General features: G+C 45.0%; 1 protein-coding gene across 3 annotated transcripts in view; it reads left to right on the forward strand.

Annotated features, from left to right (window-relative positions):
* The window catches only part of LOC133533683 (serine/threonine-protein kinase BRSK2-like), a 69,498-nt gene that overhangs the window by 43,857 nt on the left and 2,693 nt on the right, over nucleotides 1-22,948 (forward strand). For all 3 annotated transcript variants that reach the window (XM_061872709.1, XM_061872708.1, XM_061872710.1), the window contains exons 16-24: nucleotides 768-866; nucleotides 1,709-1,795; nucleotides 5,302-5,415; nucleotides 13,167-13,336; nucleotides 14,243-14,347; nucleotides 14,610-14,691; nucleotides 18,132-18,263; nucleotides 20,988-21,109; nucleotides 21,589-21,648. In XM_061872709.1, coding sequence (XP_061728693.1) covers nucleotides 768-866; nucleotides 1,709-1,795; nucleotides 5,302-5,415; nucleotides 13,167-13,336; nucleotides 14,243-14,347; nucleotides 14,610-14,691; nucleotides 18,132-18,263; nucleotides 20,988-21,109; nucleotides 21,589-21,648 — 971 coding nt within the window. The remainder of the gene's footprint in view (nucleotides 1-767; nucleotides 867-1,708; nucleotides 1,796-5,301; nucleotides 5,416-13,166; nucleotides 13,337-14,242; nucleotides 14,348-14,609; nucleotides 14,692-18,131; nucleotides 18,264-20,987; nucleotides 21,110-21,588; nucleotides 21,649-22,948) is intronic.

Here is a 22,948-nt window from a genome sequence, read left to right on the forward strand (position 1 = left end):
GCGTATCTATGCTCCAAAGTAGATTGCACGTAGTAATATTTCGTGTCATCGTCTTTAATGCCTGCCAGATTGAAGTTGCCTTCTGGTTGAGCGAACCATACCGCCGGTTCCGCGGGCCAAAACGGTGGTGGTCGGACGCCGATACGACAAATGTCGTGAGGTGTAAATAGACTCGTTGAACTGGTACCGGGGACAGCGGGCGGTGTCTGTTTGACCTTTGTTGCGTTGTCCTCTACGTCAGACATTTTTGTTTTATTTGATCGCTTACTGTTGTTATCCGTTGATGTTCTTGGGGTCACCAGTGTAGCTGCACTTATGATGGGGTACTAACCTTTCTTGAGTAGACAAGGATAAGTCCGTTTTCAATGCACTAACAGTTTATTTAGAAGACACAGTATTACAACAAGCGGCAATAGAAAGCACAAGCAGTAAATAAGAAGAAGCGATAGGATTTGCGAGCGTACGCGAGCGATGCGTCTTATTATCTAGAGAGAAAGCAACGTGCGTTCAGTGTATCGTCTCGCGGTCGACTGGCGGGGCAGGCGGCCGTCGCAAGCGCCGCGTTATCGGTGCTTGCAATTGAGACATTTGTACTCGACGATTTCTTGCGACGACTGCCTTACGACCCGGCAACGACTGTTATAGGAATAAGTTGTAGTAGTAACTATCTATGCTATATAATATTAATATAGTAAATTAAATGTAGCTTAAATGATATTATGCAGTATCCATCTACTAATGTATACTGTACACTATAATGTTTTCAGGCGGTGAACCAGGCGAGGCAGTGATTATTATAAATGAATCTCCACTACTGGGGAACACCGTCCCTGTCCGACCGCACAGCCCTTCGCAGTCTCATCGAGGTACAATACTATTACAAAAACATTTTTAACACCAAAATTTTTAATTCCATTCAATTTGTTTATTTCGGACCATGTCCATAGTGTTAGTATACATTCCCTTAATCCTGTCAAACCTATACTATGCTCAGACTCGTTTACTCGTTTAGCGGTTTATGTATAACTGTTGGAAATTATATGGCAAAAATTACCAACCTTTTCACACCGTATTTCTGTATTTTTTTCTTAAGCAGAATTTTTAGGAATTTAAGGTGGCGATGAGGCTAAATCGTGTATTTTTAATCTTAATCGTTAAAGGGTTAAAAGTCCCCAGCAAGCTCGGTTCTCCATACAAACGTAGTTACGCTCTCATTTTAACACGACTAGCTAGATTGCTCTGAAACTTTGTACTTACAATACGATAAGGTATATCGTATAGCCGTACTGTAATTACTATTAGAAGTATTAGAACAAATTAAATTATTTTCAGATAATATTTTAATTTGTTTATATTTGAAGTAGAACGAAACTCCGTTTGTATGAGAAGGTGAAATTCGGCCGAGCGTGCCGTAACTCTTAAGTGGGTTAAATTGAAATGATTGCGACCAGCAACGATATCTAGTCAATTTACAAATAACTATTTAACTTGCACGTACGTTTGTTGTGTGACACATTTGACCGATTTGTTTTTAGGAATTAAAATAAATCTTTCAGAAGTGTTTTATGTCGTGAAAAATAAAAAAATAAAGGTTTAAGAACTTGCTTTGAATGAATAACCTAAAAACACAGTCATTTACATTCCATTAGAACCCGTCACCTGCTCGTGATGCCGCATCCGCCCTCGCATGACGTTTGTTCTCTTTCAGTTCGGGAACGCTCGTCCTTACCCGGTCCCCCGAGCACGCAGTCGCCAGCGCAGCCGTCTCTTTTCCCCAATTTAAATACTATTACTGGTGAGTTCTATTTTTTCTTTCATTTGATTGTATATACCTATATTTTTAATGATTCTGACACTTGATCTCTATGTGTCAGAATCATTAAAAATATAGGTATATACAATCATTTACATCTCTAAGTAAATTTAAGTTTGTTCGATTTCCATACAAAAAACGATTGCGTTTTATGAAATCATTATACACTATTACTACATAAATATGTGCGCATCTATCTACGTTCGACTATTAGTCTGCGCTAAATTGATAGAAAAACTATGTTTCATACAGAAATCACGCAAAAAACAGTAGTAATAGTGTGTAATGACTTCATAAAACGCAATCATTTTTTGTATGGAAATCGTACCACCTTAAGCTAGTAATTTTGTGTAGCTATACCGTCTTTTATATACCATACAAGCACAAAATGTTATGTCTCACAGCTAGATGTTATTACTATTTAAATATTAATATACCCCGTTAGCGTGAACATGTCATGCTCGCTTAATAGTACATTACTATAGAGGCCGGGAAACGTAGGGTTGCAGGCCAAGTTGATATAGACCGGATAGAGATACGCGGCCGGAAACCCCGTTTCTCGCCGAGATTTGTATAGTGCTTTTCTCAAACTTGCAATTAAAACAAAAAATGTAGTCAATTTGTTTTGTGGCGACCTACTCGGCTCGCCACTCTACCAGCGGTGTACAACCTTACGCGCGTAAGTCCGCGCGCCTGCGCGATGCGCCACCACCGTTGCTTAGCAACGAATATGCACAACAACGGTGATTTGTTGTGCATATTCGTTGCTAAGCAACGGTAGCGTACCTATATTTTGTTGATGGTTGAATGGCAAGACGTTGTGTGACAATTTGACGTTAAAAAACAAAAGAAGGTTGCTTTACAGTCCTAGGTGTGTAAGGCTGTATGAAATTCCTTTACATATCATCTTCACTCATCGCACCTGATAGGTAGTATTTCCGGACCTAATTTGACGTAAGTCATGTCATCATTTCATAGCAAGTTTAGGAAAAAGTCTTTGCTTGCGGTGGCGTCGTTGATCGGGTCGCCACTTTCCCGAATGAAGGTTGGGGGAGGCGATGGCTGAGATACGCGTCATGCTCGTGAACGGGTGCTGTTTGTGGAGACTGGTCTGTTTAAGCTAACTTTATTATTGAGTATATAATTACAGTGAGACACCTCATTCGGTTCTCGTTTTTTTTTTTATCCTAATGAATGTTTTAATTATACTGATTTTTTACTCTTACAGACCCTATACATCTCTAAGGATAATTTGATAAAAAGTCATTTATTTCTGACATTTTGAGATATTGACACCTCTAAGTAATTTTAGATTTTTTTTGTATCTGTTTGTGTTTATTATTATTATTTTTTGTAATTCGACATTTAGAGACTTTATACATCTCTAAGTAATAATAATAGTTTAAGTACATACTTTTTCTTGAAACAATAATACTTTATTTTGCATTAATATTTTCAATGATTTGTATTTTATAATTGTTGATGTGCTTGTTTTTGGTTGTATGTAAATTCCATTTCCTATTTGCTGAATAAATGTTGAAGTTTTTACGTCCGGTTTTGACCTTTAATAGTACATTGTGCAACGAGGGGGGTAAGTGTAATTTTGGATACGAGGGTGGTAATTCCCGACAGTCGCAGGCTGGAGGGAATTAAAGACCCGAGTTCGCAATATTCTTACCCCCGGAGTTACGCAGAGTGTTTTTCAAAAATCGCAATTTTCTTGTTTTCCATATTTCAAGATGGGCTCTCAGTTACTGTGACGTCACGTTTACTTATCGTTTTGTCAGAAGCGCTTCCCGACTTTTGTATTGCTTGCAATGGGGCCTATGGAATCCATAGTATGGATTCCTATTCAGCGGCGTAGAAATCAAACTCGGAGATCCATGTAAAGTTTATAATAATTAAAAGATGATTACAAGCGTGCAAATTGCGGAGTTTAGGAAAGAAGCTAAATAGAATATTATGTTCGCGTAACGCGCGTAAGCAGAAGCTAGCGATAAGGCGGAGAAGAGCGGCGTGCGTTTAGTGCGAATCTTTGGGAGCCTCTGTCCGAGCGCGGGCGACGCACTGAGCTCCGGCCGGCCGGGGGGGGGGGGGGGGCGTGACGTCACTACCAGGGGCCGCTCTCGCCGTCGCCTGACTTCGGGCCCGCTGGAGCAGTTTATGATCAAACAAACCTGATCGATTGATAGCATTAATAAAAAAATCATCTAGTTGTGAATCTCCGCGACAGTGGCGAGTAGTAATGAAAAGATAAACTATAAGCAAAGAGAATTTGAAATAGAGGTGGATTGTCAAAGAAAACTTTGTAGCCACAGTAAATTTACGCCATCTTACCGGGCATAGGCGAAATAGCTCAAGAAAATTAACCCGAATATGGGCAATCAGGGGAAATAATTCATGTAGTTTTGAAAATTGATATACCTATACCTTGTTCTAAAAGTCCTCGAGGGGTGGCGGTTGTGCTGAGGGTGTAGGGAGTGGGGGTGGGGTGAAGGTTCCTTTTTCAGATTTTTACTCATATTTCGAATATCTTTACGGATAGCATTATGATTACTACAGATAAAAGTAATATAATAATATTCTCTACAAATTTGGTTATGTTTTTTTTTACTCTACGATCACCAAAAGCGGGGATTTTTTGGATTCAACCCTATAATGTGGGACGTCGTTGGATAGGTCTTTCAAAATGAATACGTGTCTAAAGTCAAAGTCAAAGTCAAATATTTTAACCATTTATTGATAAACGTTATATTTTCGGAAATAATCGCTCTGAAAGAAAAAAAGAATAGGTTTCCCCTTCTACTTCCCCTAACTTCAGAACTATGGATCCAAAAATATGAAAAAAATCGTGAATGTAAAGCTTAGTAAAATAATTTAAGAAAAATTATAGCGAATCTGATCGGTCCAACCGTTTTTGAGTTTTTGCAAAAAGTATATGTTGACGATCGGGTAACTAGGGAACCCTACACTGAGTATGGCCCGACATGCTTTTGGCCAGTTTTTTATATTTGGTCAACAGGTGACTAAGCTTGCTTATTCTAAACAAAAAAAACTGATGAATAATTACGAAAAAACGACAATTTCTTAAAAGTATGTTTAGTCTCTTCGTTAACACACTCGTAAAGTATTGATCGTAGAGTAAAAATAAACAACCAAATTTGAAGGAAATTTTGTATTGTTACTTTTGTCCGAAGTAATTATAATGCCATTTGTACAGATGTTCAAGATATGAGCAAAAAATCTGAAAAAAAAGGTAACTTCAACTTTGGCCTATGATATATTAGATGGCGCCACTTTTTGACATTTAACAAATTTAACACATATCAGGGAAAGAATAAGGATCAAGGTCAAATGGCATTCTAAAACTTAAATCATGTGTCGAAAGACGGCAGTAAATTTACTGTGGCTACAAAGTTTTGTTAGACATTCCACCTCTATTTGAAATAGTGTTTGCTATAAGTATATGTGTCATGTGTCGTGTGCAGGAGCCGCGAGCGGCAGCGGGGCGGCGGGCGCGGCGGCGCCGTGGCGCGCGCGGCTGGCCACCATCAAGAACTCCTTCCTGGGCTCGCCGCGCTTCCACCGCCGCAAGATGCAGGGTATGTGTGTGTCTTACCTCGCGTGTGCACTAGTGCGGGCGCGCGCGGCTGGCCACCATCAAGAACTCCTTCCTGGGCTCGCCGCGCTTCCACCGCCGCAAGATGCAGGGTATGTGTGTGTCTTACCTCGCGTGTGCACTAGTGCGGGCGCGCGCGGCTGGCCACCATCAAGAACTCCTTCCTGGGCTCGCCGCGCTTCCACCGCCGCAAGATGCAGGGTATGTGTGTGTCTTACCTCGCGTGTGCACTAGTGCGGGCGCGCGCGGCTGGCCACCATCAAGAACTCCTTCCTGGGCTCGCCGCGCTTCCACCGCCGCAAGATGCAGGGTATGTGTGTGTCTTACCTCGCGTGTGCACTAGTGCGGGCGCGCGCGGCTGGCCACCATCAAGAACTCCTTCCTGGGCTCGCCGCGCTTCCACCGCCGCAAGATGCAGGGTATGTGTGTGTCTTACCTCGCGTGTGCACTAGTGCGGGCGCGCGCGGCTGGCCACCATCAAGAACTCCTTCCTGGGCTCGCCGCGCTTCCACCGCCGCAAGATGCAGGGTATGTGTGTGTCTTACCTCGCGTGTGCACTAGTGCGGGCGCGCGCGGCTGGCCACCATCAAGAACTCCTTCCTGGGCTCGCCGCGCTTCCACCGCCGCAAGATGCAGGGTATGTGTGTGTCTTACCTCGCGTGTGCACTAGTGCGGGCGCGCGCGGCTGGCCACCATCAAGAACTCCTTCCTGGGCTCGCCGCGCTTCCACCGCCGCAAGATGCAGGGTATGTGTGTGTCTTACCTCGCGTGTGCACTAGTGCGGGCGCGCGCGGCTGGCCACCATCAAGAACTCCTTCCTGGGCTCGCCGCGCTTCCACCGCCGCAAGATGCAGGGTATGTGTGTGTCTTACCTCGCGTGTGCACTAGTGCGGGCGCGCGCGGCTGGCCACCATCAAGAACTCCTTCCTGGGCTCGCCGCGCTTCCACCGCCGCAAGATGCAGGGTATGTGTGTGTCTTACCTCGCGTGTGCACTAGTGCGGGCGCGCGCGGCTGGCCACCATCAAGAACTCCTTCCTGGGCTCGCCGCGCTTCCACCGCCGCAAGATGCAGGGTATGTGTGTGTCTTACCTCGCGTGTGCACTAGTGCGGGCGCGCGCGGCTGGCCACCATCAAGAACTCCTTCCTGGGCTCGCCGCGCTTCCACCGCCGCAAGATGCAGGGTATGTGTGTGTCTTACCTCGCGTGTGCACTAGTGCGGGCGCGCGCGGCTGGCCACCATCAAGAACTCCTTCCTGGGCTCGCCGCGCTTCCACCGCCGCAAGATGCAGGGTATGTGTGTGTCTTACCTCGCGTGTGCACTAGTGCGGGCGCGCGCGGCTGGCCACCATCAAGAACTCCTTCCTGGGCTCGCCGCGCTTCCACCGCCGCAAGATGCAGGGTATGTGTGTGTCTTACCTCGCGTGTGCACTAGTGCGGGCGCGCGCGGCTGGCCACCATCAAGAACTCCTTCCTGGGCTCGCCGCGCTTCCACCGCCGCAAGATGCAGGGTATGTGTGTGTCTTACCTCGCGTGTGCACTAGTGCGGGCGCGCGCGGCTGGCCACCATCAAGAACTCCTTCCTGGGCTCGCCGCGCTTCCACCGCCGCAAGATGCAGGGTATGTGTGTGTCTTACCTCGCGTGTGCACTAGTGCGGGCGCGCGCGGCTGGCCACCATCAAGAACTCCTTCCTGGGCTCGCCGCGCTTCCACCGCCGCAAGATGCAGGGTATGTGTGTGTCTTACCTCGCGTGTGCACTAGTGCGGGCGCGCGCGGCTGGCCACCATCAAGAACTCCTTCCTGGGCTCGCCGCGCTTCCACCGCCGCAAGATGCAGGGTATGTGTGTGTCTTACCTCGCGTGTGCACTAGTGCGGGCGCGCGCGGCTGGCCACCATCAAGAACTCCTTCCTGGGCTCGCCGCGCTTCCACCGCCGCAAGATGCAGGGTATGTGTGTGTCTTACCTCGCGTGTGCACTAGTGCGGGCGCGCGCGGCTGGCCACCATCAAGAACTCCTTCCTGGGCTCGCCGCGCTTCCACCGCCGCAAGATGCAGGGTATGTGTGTGTCTTACCTCGCGTGTGCACTAGTGCGGGCGCGCGCGGCTGGCCACCATCAAGAACTCCTTCCTGGGCTCGCCGCGCTTCCACCGCCGCAAGATGCAGGGTATGTGTGTGTCTTACCTCGCGTGTGCACTAGTGCGGGCGCGCGCGGCTGGCCACCATCAAGAACTCCTTCCTGGGCTCGCCGCGCTTCCACCGCCGCAAGATGCAGGGTATGTGTGTGTCTTACCTCGCGTGTGCACTAGTGCGGGCGCGCGCGGCTGGCCACCATCAAGAACTCCTTCCTGGGCTCGCCGCGCTTCCACCGCCGCAAGATGCAGGGTATGTGTGTGTCTTACCTCGCGTGTGCACTAGTGCGGGCGCGCGCGGCTGGCCACCATCAAGAACTCCTTCCTGGGCTCGCCGCGCTTCCACCGCCGCAAGATGCAGGGTATGTGTGTGTCTTACCTCGCGTGTGCACTAGTGCGGGCGCGCGCGGCTGGCCACCATCAAGAACTCCTTCCTGGGCTCGCCGCGCTTCCACCGCCGCAAGATGCAGGGTATGTGTGTGTCTTACCTCGCGTGTGCACTAGTGCGGGCGCGCGCGGCTGGCCACCATCAAGAACTCCTTCCTGGGCTCGCCGCGCTTCCACCGCCGCAAGATGCAGGGTATGTGTGTGTCTTACCTCGCGTGTGCACTAGTGCGGGCGCGCGCGGCTGGCCACCATCAAGAACTCCTTCCTGGGCTCGCCGCGCTTCCACCGCCGCAAGATGCAGGGTATGTGTGTGTCTTACCTCGCGTGTGCACTAGTGCGGGCGCGCGCGGCTGGCCACCATCAAGAACTCCTTCCTGGGCTCGCCGCGCTTCCACCGCCGCAAGATGCAGGGTATGTGTGTGTCTTACCTCGCGTGTGCACTAGTGCGGGCGCGCGCGGCTGGCCACCATCAAGAACTCCTTCCTGGGCTCGCCGCGCTTCCACCGCCGCAAGATGCAGGGTATGTGTGTGTCTTACCTCGCGTGTGCACTAGTGCGGGCGCGCGCGGCTGGCCACCATCAAGAACTCCTTCCTGGGCTCGCCGCGCTTCCACCGCCGCAAGATGCAGGGTATGTGTGTGTCTTACCTCGCGTGTGCACTAGTGCGGGCGCGCGCGGCTGGCCACCATCAAGAACTCCTTCCTGGGCTCGCCGCGCTTCCACCGCCGCAAGATGCAGGGTATGTGTGTGTCTTACCTCGCGTGTGCACTAGTGCGGGCGCGCGCGGCTGGCCACCATCAAGAACTCCTTCCTGGGCTCGCCGCGCTTCCACCGCCGCAAGATGCAGGGTATGTGTGTGTCTTACCTCGCGTGTGCACTAGTGCGGGCGCGCGCGGCTGGCCACCATCAAGAACTCCTTCCTGGGCTCGCCGCGCTTCCACCGCCGCAAGATGCAGGGTATGTGTGTGTCTTACCTCGCGTGTGCACTAGTGCGGGCGCGCGCGGCTGGCCACCATCAAGAACTCCTTCCTGGGCTCGCCGCGCTTCCACCGCCGCAAGATGCAGGGTATGTGTGTGTCTTACCTCGCGTGTGCACTAGTGCGGGCGCGCGCGGCTGGCCACCATCAAGAACTCCTTCCTGGGCTCGCCGCGCTTCCACCGCCGCAAGATGCAGGGTATGTGTGTGTCTTACCTCGCGTGTGCACTAGTGCGGGCGCGCGCGGCTGGCCACCATCAAGAACTCCTTCCTGGGCTCGCCGCGCTTCCACCGCCGCAAGATGCAGGGTATGTGTGTGTCTTACCTCGCGTGTGCACTAGTGCGGGCGCGCGCGGCTGGCCACCATCAAGAACTCCTTCCTGGGCTCGCCGCGCTTCCACCGCCGCAAGATGCAGGGTATGTGTGTGTCTTACCTCGCGTGTGCACTAGTGCGGGCGCGCGCGGCTGGCCACCATCAAGAACTCCTTCCTGGGCTCGCCGCGCTTCCACCGCCGCAAGATGCAGGGTATGTGTGTGTCTTACCTCGCGTGTGCACTAGTGCGGGCGCGCGCGGCTGGCCACCATCAAGAACTCCTTCCTGGGCTCGCCGCGCTTCCACCGCCGCAAGATGCAGGGTATGTGTGTGTCTTACCTCGCGTGTGCACTAGTGCGGGCGCGCGCGGCTGGCCACCATCAAGAACTCCTTCCTGGGCTCGCCGCGCTTCCACCGCCGCAAGATGCAGGGTATGTGTGTGTCTTACCTCGCGTGTGCACTAGTGCGGGCGCGCGCGGCTGGCCACCATCAAGAACTCCTTCCTGGGCTCGCCGCGCTTCCACCGCCGCAAGATGCAGGGTATGTGTGTGTCTTACCTCGCGTGTGCACTAGTGCGGGCGCGCGCGGCTGGCCACCATCAAGAACTCCTTCCTGGGCTCGCCGCGCTTCCACCGCCGCAAGATGCAGGGTATGTGTGTGTCTTACCTCGCGTGTGCACTAGTGCGGGCGCGCGCGGCTGGCCACCATCAAGAACTCCTTCCTGGGCTCGCCGCGCTTCCACCGCCGCAAGATGCAGGGTATGTGTGTGTCTTACCTCGCGTGTGCACTAGTGCGGGCGCGCGCGGCTGGCCACCATCAAGAACTCCTTCCTGGGCTCGCCGCGCTTCCACCGCCGCAAGATGCAGGGTATGTGTGTGTCTTACCTCGCGTGTGCACTAGTGCGGGCGCGCGCGGCTGGCCACCATCAAGAACTCCTTCCTGGGCTCGCCGCGCTTCCACCGCCGCAAGATGCAGGGTATGTGTGTGTCTTACCTCGCGTGTGCACTAGTGCGGGCGCGCGCGGCTGGCCACCATCAAGAACTCCTTCCTGGGCTCGCCGCGCTTCCACCGCCGCAAGATGCAGGGTATGTGTGTGTCTTACCTCGCGTGTGCACTAGTGCGGGCGCGCGCGGCTGGCCACCATCAAGAACTCCTTCCTGGGCTCGCCGCGCTTCCACCGCCGCAAGATGCAGGGTATGTGTGTGTCTTACCTCGCGTGTGCACTAGTGCGGGCGCGCGCGGCTGGCCACCATCAAGAACTCCTTCCTGGGCTCGCCGCGCTTCCACCGCCGCAAGATGCAGGGTATGTGTGTGTCTTACCTCGCGTGTGCACTAGTGCGGGCGCGCGCGGCTGGCCACCATCAAGAACTCCTTCCTGGGCTCGCCGCGCTTCCACCGCCGCAAGATGCAGGGTATGTGTGTGTCTTACCTCGCGTGTGCACTAGTGCGGGCGCGCGCGGCTGGCCACCATCAAGAACTCCTTCCTGGGCTCGCCGCGCTTCCACCGCCGCAAGATGCAGGGTATGTGTGTGTCTTACCTCGCGTGTGCACTAGTGCGGGCGCGCGCGGCTGGCCACCATCAAGAACTCCTTCCTGGGCTCGCCGCGCTTCCACCGCCGCAAGATGCAGGGTATGTGTGTGTCTTACCTCGCGTGTGCACTAGTGCGGGCGCGCGCGGCTGGCCACCATCAAGAACTCCTTCCTGGGCTCGCCGCGCTTCCACCGCCGCAAGATGCAGGGTATGTGTGTGTCTTACCTCGCGTGTGCACTAGTGCGGGCGCGCGCGGCTGGCCACCATCAAGAACTCCTTCCTGGGCTCGCCGCGCTTCCACCGCCGCAAGATGCAGGGTATGTGTGTGTCTTACCTCGCGTGTGCACTAGTGCGGGCGCGCGCGGCTGGCCACCATCAAGAACTCCTTCCTGGGCTCGCCGCGCTTCCACCGCCGCAAGATGCAGGGTATGTGTGTGTCTTACCTCGCGTGTGCACTAGTGCGGGCGCGCGCGGCTGGCCACCATCAAGAACTCCTTCCTGGGCTCGCCGCGCTTCCACCGCCGCAAGATGCAGGGTATGTGTGTGTCTTACCTCGCGTGTGCACTAGTGCGGGCGCGCGCGGCTGGCCACCATCAAGAACTCCTTCCTGGGCTCGCCGCGCTTCCACCGCCGCAAGATGCAGGGTATGTGTGTGTCTTACCTCGCGTGTGCACTAGTGCGGGCGCGCGCGGCTGGCCACCATCAAGAACTCCTTCCTGGGCTCGCCGCGCTTCCACCGCCGCAAGATGCAGGGTATGTGTGTGTCTTACCTCGCGTGTGCACTAGTGCGGGCGTGGCGGCGTTAATTACGAGTTACACTAATTGCCGCAGTAAAGGTGTTAAAATTAACTCTGAAGTATCAAGAACGACATTGTCTTCGCAGTCTCGAAGAGAGACTAGCGACTCCAAGACGTGCAAGTAATTCGAAAAATTCGCTTACCTAAAAGATATTCATGTCGACTCTAGCCAGACGTTCACTAAAACCGTGAAAGGGATATCGTTTTTGAAATACCGTCACAAATTATAAAGGTTAATTATAAACTATTAAGTACACGTTAAGGGAATAATACTAATGGGTAAAAATCGTAAAAAAATAATTCACTTGTGTATCGAAATTATTCAATATTTAAAATTATTCGCTATAACTCCTTTACTACCTTAAATCACCTAAAATATCATCAAACATAAACATTAAAAATTTTGTCCAAAGTAATAGAAGCGTTCAAAACTCCCTAAACGGATATATATTTTTTGTGATCATAAAAGTGCATGATCATAAAATTGTACATTTTTGGTCAGGAATAAAGCCATACGATATTAGTTACCTATTTGTTTTACAAGGGGGTAGAGTTGTTGTTTAACCGCTCGTGCTAATATTGATACCCGAGCAAGCGAAAGATTCCATAATTGAACCACGAGCGTAGCGAGTGGTTCGAGAAGTGGAATCTTGAGCGTTGCGAGGGTATCAAGGCACGAGGGTTAAACAAACTTTGCCTCCGAGTGAAACACAACATTTTTCACCATACCGACGCGAGGGAACTAACTATGAAATACAAAAAAAAAAAAACAAACCAAACCAAATCCAAATGAACTTAATAAAAAAAAATCATACAAAATCATCACTTAAAAGTCAATTCTACCAGCTGACATAAGGAAACAACTCAAAATTTGCATCTGATTACTTTGGCCCACATGTGGATAAAATGCAACTTTCTCATTAGTTTTGAACAATCAAGAGGGCTTTTACCAGTTGGTGTGGTGAAAAATAATAAACTAAGCCTTAGATCTACTAAGCCTTAGTCACCGAATGACTTCTTACGCCATTGGCTGGCTTTCCATTTCTGAAAGGACTTTAAACTAATATTACTTATCTTAAGTTACTACTTTAATAAACAAGATTATTAATAAATGATATCGTGATAGTTATCCCTATAAATACATGGTGTAACACGAGGAACCCGAAATATTTTAACCACGCACTTCTGAGGCCGGAAGAAGGAAAAAAAGTTTTTTTTTTAAATTTTGAATGTATTTATACATAAAAAGTTAATGTCATGGCATAACTGGCTCTGAAAATGAATTTTTACGTTTTATTTTTGTTGTAAAATCTACTTTTTGAAACTTTTCTATCAATTAGTATATTTCGACTACGCCCCATAATCGCATCATCACCATCAAAAAGGCGTTTTCCACTAAGTTACAATAAGATGTCTTTATTAATTGGTATTAACTATGAAAGTAGGCGAAATCTAGAGAAGTTTACATGACATTTTATTCTCTAAATGTGATCAGGAATACATTGTTAAAATCTTTCGGTTTCCTCATGTGTTACACCGTGTATATGAACATCACCCTTAATAATTATCCTTTAGAACCTAACTATCCTTTTTTTACCTCCAGCGTCATCAGAAGAAGTCCACTTAACTCCGGAATCATCGCCAGAGTTAACCAAGCGTTCCTGGTTCGGGTCGCTACTACTATCAGCTGATAAGGAGGAAACCTTCACGGCGCTCGTCAAGGGGAAACCCCTGGCTACCGTCAAAGCGGACCTCATACATGCCTTCTTGAGTGTAAGTTTTCCCAGAAAAAAATTGAAAAGTCGCCGCCATTTTGATTTTCTTCATTTGTGGTCTGATTGTGTCTAACTACTTTCAAAAACGACAGCTTCTTAAGTGTAAATGTTCTGTCCTACTTTGAATTGAAAGATAGATGGATAGAAGAGACAACTAAAAGTAGGCGCCATTTTGACTTAATGTATTTAACCTTTTGAACGCCACGCCTATCGCACGCGACGCGTAATCGTGAACCTTGTCGGTACGCATGAAGGTTGATATTGGGCTGAAGCCGCGCGCGTTATATGACGTCTTTGACGGTCAAAAGGTTAATCTTTGTTTTTTTTATCCCAGGTAGTAAAATTTTAGATTTTTTTAACTTTGCGATGTCTACAGCAAAAACGCTAACGAGTTAACCATATTAAAAATAAGTTGAATTAATAGCATAAAAAAAATGAGCTTACCTCGCCATCAAACGTCACAGTTTGGCGAGTTTTATGAAATATAAAAAAATATTACGAATAAAAAAAAACTGTTGATTGCGTCAATTTTTACGACAGAGCTGTTATTTTAGATAAAGTTCGTACATATGTATAATGAATATGTACGAACTTGCCGAACGATATGTCAAGTGCCAGTCTACAAAAAAAGCCAAAGGTATGTCGGCATCTTTTCGAGTTTCGGCGCCATATCTTTGGCCTATGCTCTAGTAGATGGCGCCACTACTTTCAAACAAATTTAACACATAACACTGAAAGAATATGGATAAAAGTCAAATGGCGTTCTAAAACTTTTAATCATGTGTCGAAAGATGGCAGTAAATTTACTGTGGCTACAAAGTTTACTTTGACAATCCACTTCTATTTCAAATTCTCTTTTTTTCTAAGTTTTTAAATATATTTAACGATTATATTTTAATTACAGATAGCAGAGCTGTCTCATAGCGTGTTGAGCCCCATGTCATTTCGGGTGGAATATAAAAGGGGCTCCAACGCGCCCGCCATGTTTCAGAGACACGTCCGGTTTCAGGTAAACACTTCGATTATAACTCTGTATCTTTTTTTTTTATACTACGTCGGTGGCAAACAAGCATACGGCCCGCCTGATGGTAAGCAGTCACCGTAGCCTATGGACGCCTGCAACACCAGAGGTGTTACATGCGCGTTGCCGACCCTTTAAAAATCTGTACACTTCTTTTTTGAAGAACCTCATACTTTAGACCCTGCTTAATTTAAATTAGTATTTAATTGTATAAATTGTATTAATTGTATTGTATAAATGTATGTTCCAGGTTGATATTTCGACTATTACCAAGGCGCCGGGCGAGAACGGGAAAGAGTATCTATACGCTATCACTTTCACACTATTGTCAGGTAAGTTCAATATCACATTTAAAACTTTCGCGTTTTGAACACATTTCAATAGTTATTTGTGTCCCAAGGGAGGAAAAGTAGGAAATTGCGTGCCGCGTGTAAAATTGTCACCTGAGCCGAAGGCGATGGCAATGACACGGGGGATGGAATGTCCTACGTTTCCTCCCGTGGTGCGCATACTATTTTTCTTATTGACGGAGGCAGAAAGCGGCAACTTCGTTTAGCGCAGCGGGAGCAAAGTTGACGCTTCCCGCCCGGAGGGCAGAAATAGTTATTTGCTTTACAAGGGGGCAAAGTTGTTGTTTAACCGCTCGTGCTAATATTGATACCCGAGCAAGTGAAAGATTCCAAAATTGAAGTTCGAGAAGTGGAATGTTGAGCGTTGCGAGGGTTTCAAGGCACGAGGGTTAAACTAACTTTGCCTCCTAGTGAAACACATAATTTTTCACCACACCAACGCGAAGAGAATACTAACTACGAAATACCAAAAACATCAAATAAAAGTCTATTCTACCAGCTAACATAAGGAAACAACTCAAAATTTGCATCTGATTACTTTGCCCCACATGTGGATAAAATGCAACTTTCTCATTAGTTTTTAACCAATAAAGAGGGCCTTTACCAGTTGGTGTGGTGAAAAACATATTTAAAACCGAATCGCTAATTTATTTTTTTACCTTTATTTCCGACGTTCCGACGCAGGTTCCACTGGTCGTGGTCGCAGATAACTGATGTCTTAGCGAAATGTCAAAATAGGGACTTTTGTAACTACCCGATGAAATTCAATAACTTTAAGAGGGATTTTTACCCCGTGACCGTCCTTAACACATTTACTGCCAGACAAAAAACGGCGCACTACCCCAGAAACCGGTGGTCTATAGCTGCGTACAAAACAACCCGCCCAGCGGGTTGTCCGGCATCTGAACAAAGTTCACGAGCGCCCACCAGGTGGGTTCCTGGCAGTGAATGTGTTAAAAAAGGAGAAAACGTTTTTCGACTTCTAAATATTTTCCATTCTCCTTGATTTTTAGTATGTTATTAACACAATGAGTAACTAGGTTTATAGGTTTTATATAATAATAATTATGTAATAATAATTCAGCCTATAAACGTCCCACTGCTGGGCACAGGCCTCCTCTCATGTGCGAGAGCGCTCGGGCTATAGTCCCCACGCTAGCCCAATGCGGATTGGGGACTTCACATACACCTTTGAATTTCTTCGCAGATGTATGCAGGTTTCCTCACGATGTTTTCCTTCACCGAAAAGCTAGTGGTAAATATCAAATGATATTTCGTACACAAGTTCCGAAAAACTCATTGGTACGAGCCAGGATTTGAACCCGCGACCTCCGGATTGAAAGTCAGACGTCATATCCACTCGGCCATATTATAGGTTTTACTTTTTTTTTTTAATTTGCTAGACAAAAAAATCAGAGAAGCGAGACCTATAAACCTAGAATATATTATGCTGAAGCGATCGACATTAACATCAAATTGGAAACCACTTGTAAAGTACATAAACAAGTCTTACTGTCCGAGGGGTACAACAACCTGCTAAAAGCTAGAACTTTTAAAATCCCAGTAGCTAAAGTGCGTACTGCCTTTGCCCGCCGTTTCGCCGACTTTGCACATCCCCACTTGTACAATGCAGTCGTTAAAAGGTGCGAAATAAAAGAAACAAGTGTTAGAAACGCAAAAACTAGGGTGAGAAAATGGCTACTTGACACTGAACAAAAAGAAGCTGAAAGTATCCTGCAAATAATTTCGTAGCTTAAACAGACTCACACACACACACACTCGCGCGCGCACACGCACACACGCGCGCACACACACACACGCGCGCGCACACACACTCGCTGATCTCAATTATTTATAGCGAATCAAATTGATAATGATAATATATGAGATGACAAATAAATAATGAAACTATGTATAATGCATGACCGATTCCTGAAATAGTGATAATGACAAATAGTGTATGTGAAATAAATGTGAAAGTCGTTTCTAACAGAATACGCAAACGTGGAGTCACGGGACAGGCTTAGCCTAGTGTGACCCACAAAATTTATGTAATTGTCCCTGATTTTTAAAAATAAAATTTTACTTTACTTTACTTTACTTTACTTTTACTTTAAATTGATTTGTTAAGATTTAGTTAGTAGAAACAGTTTTCTCCCGAAATGGAATTTCTTAGAAAAAGTAACGTTATTTTGTTAGGATCGCCAAGCTCTCTATGAGTACGTTATGACAAAAAATGTTTAGTCATAACGTATTGTTTGTCCGCATTTTCGTTACTCATAATTTTTTTTTTCAAAATTGTTTCCCATAAAGATGGAAACAATTTTTTTTTAAACAATTATGGCCTGGATGGGTGAGAGTCAGAATGGCGGGTGTACCTAAATAAAATCAAATGAAAAGCATACCATATTTTTGTACCTAATTTGTACTATTTAGTACCTCGTTTAAAAAAATTGGACCTCACGGTACTTAAAGTTATCACCAAAAAACAGGTCACCCGCCATCCTGACAGTCAGAATGGCGGGTGTACTTTATTACGCTATGTTCCCGTGGTTATTGATAAATTCTATAAAAGCCAAATTTTTGTATCTTTTTTGTACCTTCATATTCAATTATAATATGAGTCATTGTATTTGTGCTTTCCAAGTTTTACTCATTTTATATTTTGCTTGCTATTACAATTTTGCAGGCGTTATAATTTTTCAAGTTATCGATTTAATTTTTAAGAAAAAACGCTAAGGTACAATTATTTTTATTACGCCAGGATTTAGTACCATTAATGTTTAATCTGTTAAGTTCAAATAACTTAGAAAATCATGTCTTAAAAATGATTTTTCTTAGGAAGATTTCTTTGAATTGGCGCCTAGCCTTTTTTAAGACATGATTTACTGAGTTATTTGAACTTAACAGATTAAACATTAAAGGTACTAAATCCTGGCGTAATAAAAATAATTGTACCTTAGCGTTTTTCTTAAAAATTAAATCGATAATTTGAAAAATTATAACGCCTGCAAAATTGTAATAGCAAGCAAAATATAAAATGAGTAAAACTTGGAAACCAAAAATAAAATGACTCGTATTATAATTGAATATGAAGGTACAAAAAAGATACAAAAATTTGGCTTTTATAGAATTTATCAATAACCACGGGAACATAGCGTAATAAAGTACACCCGCCATTCTGACTGTCAGGATGGCGGGTGACCTGTTTTTTGGTGATAACTTTAAGTACCGTGAGGTACAATTTTTTTTAAAGGAGGTACTAAATAGTACTAATTAGGTACAAAAATATGGTATGGTTTTCATTTAAGTTTATTTAGGTACACCCGCCATTCTGACTCTCACCTGGATGGGAGGTCTTTAAGCCAATAGAGAGTCGTAAATGTGTAATGAATGCAAGTCGTGGCCGTCACACCCCGCAGGCAACATCCGGCGCTTCCGGCGCGTGTGCGAGGTGGTGCAGGCGGCCGTGTGCCGCGCGCCGGGCGCGGGCCGCGCGCCGCCGCCGCAGCCGCCCTCGCCCAGGGCTTCCAGGAGAAACATACCATCACATCGTAAGTTTTTTTTCTACTCTCAGCTGTAAGCTTCTTTATAACACATACATACAGTACAAATATATGTAACATGCATAAGTATATATTTAAACATATAAGTACATTGACTAGTGCTGCACTGGTCGTTTATTAGTGTAGGTTTTAAGGTTCTGACGGAAGATCAGCGCTGTGGTCTCCGCAGCATTTATGCTGAGTCAGCGCCTATTCTTTACCACAACACATGACCCTCTACTAATATCTCTAATCTAAAAATAAGACACGTAATACATTTGATTATTGACGTAATTATTGATATTAGTGTCAAATTGTATGTTACTTTTTCTTTGTCTCTTGTCAATTTTCTTTTTCTCTTGTTATTTGTTTGTGTCACAAAGCATGTAAGTTGTGGTTGAATAAAGATTTTATCTATCTATCTATAAAGATGTATAACCGATTAATACTAATGCTGTAGTGTATTTTTGTATCCTTTTGGGTGTAATTCGATATTGTTGTGGCAATTCTATGTCAATCTGGGTAATGTCATTTTGATATGGCAACTTAATTGTTTTTTTTAATGACGATGGTGACATATAAATTGAGAGGGAGACTTGACGTTTATGATTGAATGATTTTTCCCGCTTATTTTTAATTATAATTCATTAATAAATGGGAATAACTACTAAAAGTGATTTTACTTGAAGAAATTAGACGAGACCCTACACTTCTTCCTCGCGTTGTCCCGACATTTTGCCACGGCTCATGGGAGCCTGGGGTCCGCTTGACAACTAATCCCAGATTTGACGTAGGCACTAGATTTTACGAAAGCCACTGACCTTCCAACCCAAAGGGTAAACTAGGCCTTGTTGGGATTAGTCCGGTTTCCTCACGATGTTTTCCTTGACCGAAAAGCGACTGGTAAATATCAAATGATATTTCGTACATAAGTTCCGAAAAATTCATTGGTACGAGCCGGGGTTTGAACACGCGACCTCCGCATTGCAAGTCGCACGGTCTTACCGCTAGGCTACCAGCGCTTAATGAATGTTTTTTTTTCTACTCCTCTACTGTTATCTCTCATTTATACATTCATTTACACTAATATAAGAACACACTTAACAGGTTTGAAGAAGTCTATATTGTCTATTCCTCATAACAGCACTTGTGCTTTCAAATTGCTGTAACGATAATTCGATTAATGGCTACCGACCTAAAAAAAACAACATTAATGCAGTTCAAAATTAAGCGTATTGCTGCCAACTTACAAAATATTAATTTTTATCCCTCCTATTCGGAAAGTTCACCTTTCATAGGTTGATAGCCGGGTGGAAATAGTACATTACGATACAAGTGCGAAAAATAGGAAACGAGTGGCAACTTGCTAGTTAATGCTTGAGTTTAAGCAGATATAACAAAACACGTGTACATTATTTTTTCCTGCTCTCAAACATATACTCAAACAAGCCATTAACTAGCAACTTGATTCAGCATCACTTTCTATAGGAGTTAGAAGATTTAGTAACTTTTTAGTACTTTGGAGGACAATTTCTCCCAATAGGTTGAGTTTGGGCAGCTAAAAAAAAATACGTGTCCGTTATTTTAGAATACTCTATAACATATATCAAAATGAATCAACTCGGAGTCGGACAGTTGGGTACCCTTCCTTGTTACATGTATACTTTTGGATTGCTTACCTATATGATTCCACTAGTTTAAACATTCAATAAGGCTTGTATTATGGGTTAAATGACGTTTTGGTAAGTTGATCATTGCAAACGTCAAAATAAATAGCGAGTGAATTAATTATAAAGTACCCTGAAATACGACGAATTGACATTAATTCTGTTAAAATATCATAAAAACTCACTAAAAGAAATATATGCCATCCTTTTTAGGGTTCCGTAGTCAACTAGGAACCCTTATAGTTTCGCCATGTCCGTCTGTCTGTTTGTCCGAGGCTTTGCTCCGTGGTCGTTAGTGCTAGAAAGCTGAAATTTGGCATGGATATATAAATCAATAAAGCCGACAAAGTCGTACAATAAAATCTAAAATTTTTTTTTTTAGGGTACCTCCCCTACACGTAAAGCGGGGGTGAAATTTTTTTTTCGCTTCAACCCTAGAGTGTGGGGTATTGTTGGAAAGGTCTTTCAAAACTAATAGGGGTTTTCAAGAAACATTTTTTGATAAAGTGAATATATTCGGAGATAATCGCTCCGAAAGAAAAAAAAAAATGTGTCCCCCCCCTCTAACTTTTGAACCATAGGTCCAAAAAATATGAAATAAATCGTGGAAGTAGAGCTTAAGAAAGCCATTAAATGAAAACTATAGCGGACATGATCAGTTTAGCTGTTTTTCAGTTATCGCAAAAAGTTTTCCCTTCATAGTAAAAAGACTTACTTTAATTAGGTACTGATTATGCAAATTTGCCTATTTGTTTAACTCGGGTGAAAGGTACCGTTTCATCCCTTGGTTAACAATTTACTATACTTTAAGCTCCAATTTAGCTTATTGTGACGGAAGAGTAACTGCGGAACCCTACACTGAGCGTGGCCCGACATGCTCTTGGCCGGTTTTTTCTTGTTGTTTTGGTATTAGAAGAGCATTTTTTCACATAACATTTCGTCATGTTTGACAGTTGTTGTCGACGGCCGAAACGAGACTGGGAGCAAAAGTCGTGCCCAAGGCGAGCATTAGTTTTGTGGGGCCATTTTTTTCGGCTGATTGTGAATCCACCCTTCTATTTTCCAGCGGCCAACGAGATCCCAGACAGCCCAGAGACCCCTCATCATCAGGAACACGAGGACACCACCTTCGATGCCACCAAAAGCCCAACGAATACCAGCCACAACTCTATAGACAACCTAGACCAGGTACTATAATAAATAAATATTATAGGATATTCTTATCGGATCCCTTTGTTTGGCATAATTATTGAAAGTCATAATGTAATGATAGTCATATTATCATTAGTCTTCATTCTGAAATCGTTCACTTTTCAGGAATTTTCTTAGGTTATCCTATAGATAGGTTAGGTTAGGTTTGTTTTATGGCAATCCGGAAAAATTACGCGTTTCTTTGGTAAGAAAAGAAGTCGGCGATAAAAGCTTGTATCAAAAATGAAATTTTTGCCAAAATCTTATTTGAGCTCTAGCAGACCTCTATAGTTAATCTAGTTCATTGGTGTTAACTTCTAAACGTTATTGTTAACTTATAAATGTTGTTGTTTACTTACAAATGTTGTTGTTAACTTACAAATGTTGTTGTTAACTCATAAATGTTGTTGTTAACTTACAAATGTTTTTGTTAACTTATAAATGTTGCTGTTAACTTATAAATATCGTTGTTACAGAATGGTTCTCACACACTGGGGTCGAGTTCTTCAGTGACTAGCGGTTCTAGTGGATACAAAGTAAGTATTTACTCCTTCATACACTTTATTTTAAACCTAGATATTTATTTACGAAGATAAGAATTTTGTCTATAATAAATACTTAATAGGTATTAAAATAGTACATTACGATACAAGTGCGAAAAATAGGAAATTCGAAACGAGTGGCGATAAATTAAAACACGACCGAAGGGAGTGTTTTAAATCGACACGAGTTGCGAATTACCTATTCGCACATGTATCGTACAACGTTTTACAGTACATATGGCCCTTTAAATGTTCGACACAGTAACGTAATATGCTACTTCTCGCACTAGTGCTATAAAGTAGCCCCATATGTACTGTAAAATACTTGTTACTGTGTTGTTGTTGTGTTGTTGTGTTGTGTTTGTTGTTACTGTCCAAATCCAAATTCTTTGTTTAATTATGTTAAAATGAATAACATTGATTTAAAAAGTTATATCTAGACACGCGGTAGCGTGTCCAGCCAAGTTCAAAGAAAAACTGGCGACGCAGCAACCGTGTGTTACACGAACCATTTCGAGCTACTTTTGACCCCTTCACAACTTAAAACCTATTTAACCTGCACATATGAAATTTGGCACATTTATTGAAGCCCCTTAGCTTGTCTACAATACAAATTTTCATAAACGTCGCTCAAACAGTTATTGATAAATTAACGTTTAAAAATCGGCATTTTTGTGACTGACTGACTTATAGATCAAAAACCTATCAAAAATATAACCCAGTTCCAGATGACCTAGAAACTTGAAATTTGGTATTAATGTAAAATATTAATTGTATATAGAGGATATAATCCCGACCCGGGTACGTCCTTAAACTACGTCCAAAAGAGAGGTATGGGCATTGTGAATGTCATCTCGCTTTGTGTGGTAGGGCACAGCCAGTGGATGTCATTCCAGATCTAGAGCAGAGGCCAAGTGGGAAAGTACCTCCACCTTACAGACAACAGCAGCCAAATAACTCTAGACCCTACTCATAGTGTTGTGTTCCTGCCGGTGAGTAAGGTTGCCAGAGCTCAACGAGGGGGGCGGGTTTAGGGTCGGCAACGCGTATGTAACTCCTCTGGAGTTGCAGGCGTACAAAGGCTACGGAGATTGCTTACCATCAGGCGGGTCGTATGCTTGTTTGCCACCGACGTAGTATAAAAAAAAATAAGAAAAATGAAAATTATGGATAATTGGATGGAAACAAAATCATATATAGATAATCATTATATTAATTAACACTTATAGGCCATAAAACCTACCCCACTTCTAGATGACCTAGAAACTTGATATTTGGCATGAAGGTAGACTAT

Source organism: Cydia pomonella, unplaced genomic scaffold (assembly GCF_033807575.1).
Source record: "Cydia pomonella isolate Wapato2018A unplaced genomic scaffold, ilCydPomo1 PGA_scaffold_199, whole genome shotgun sequence".
NCBI classification, from domain to species: Eukaryota; Metazoa; Arthropoda; class Insecta; order Lepidoptera; family Tortricidae; genus Cydia; species Cydia pomonella.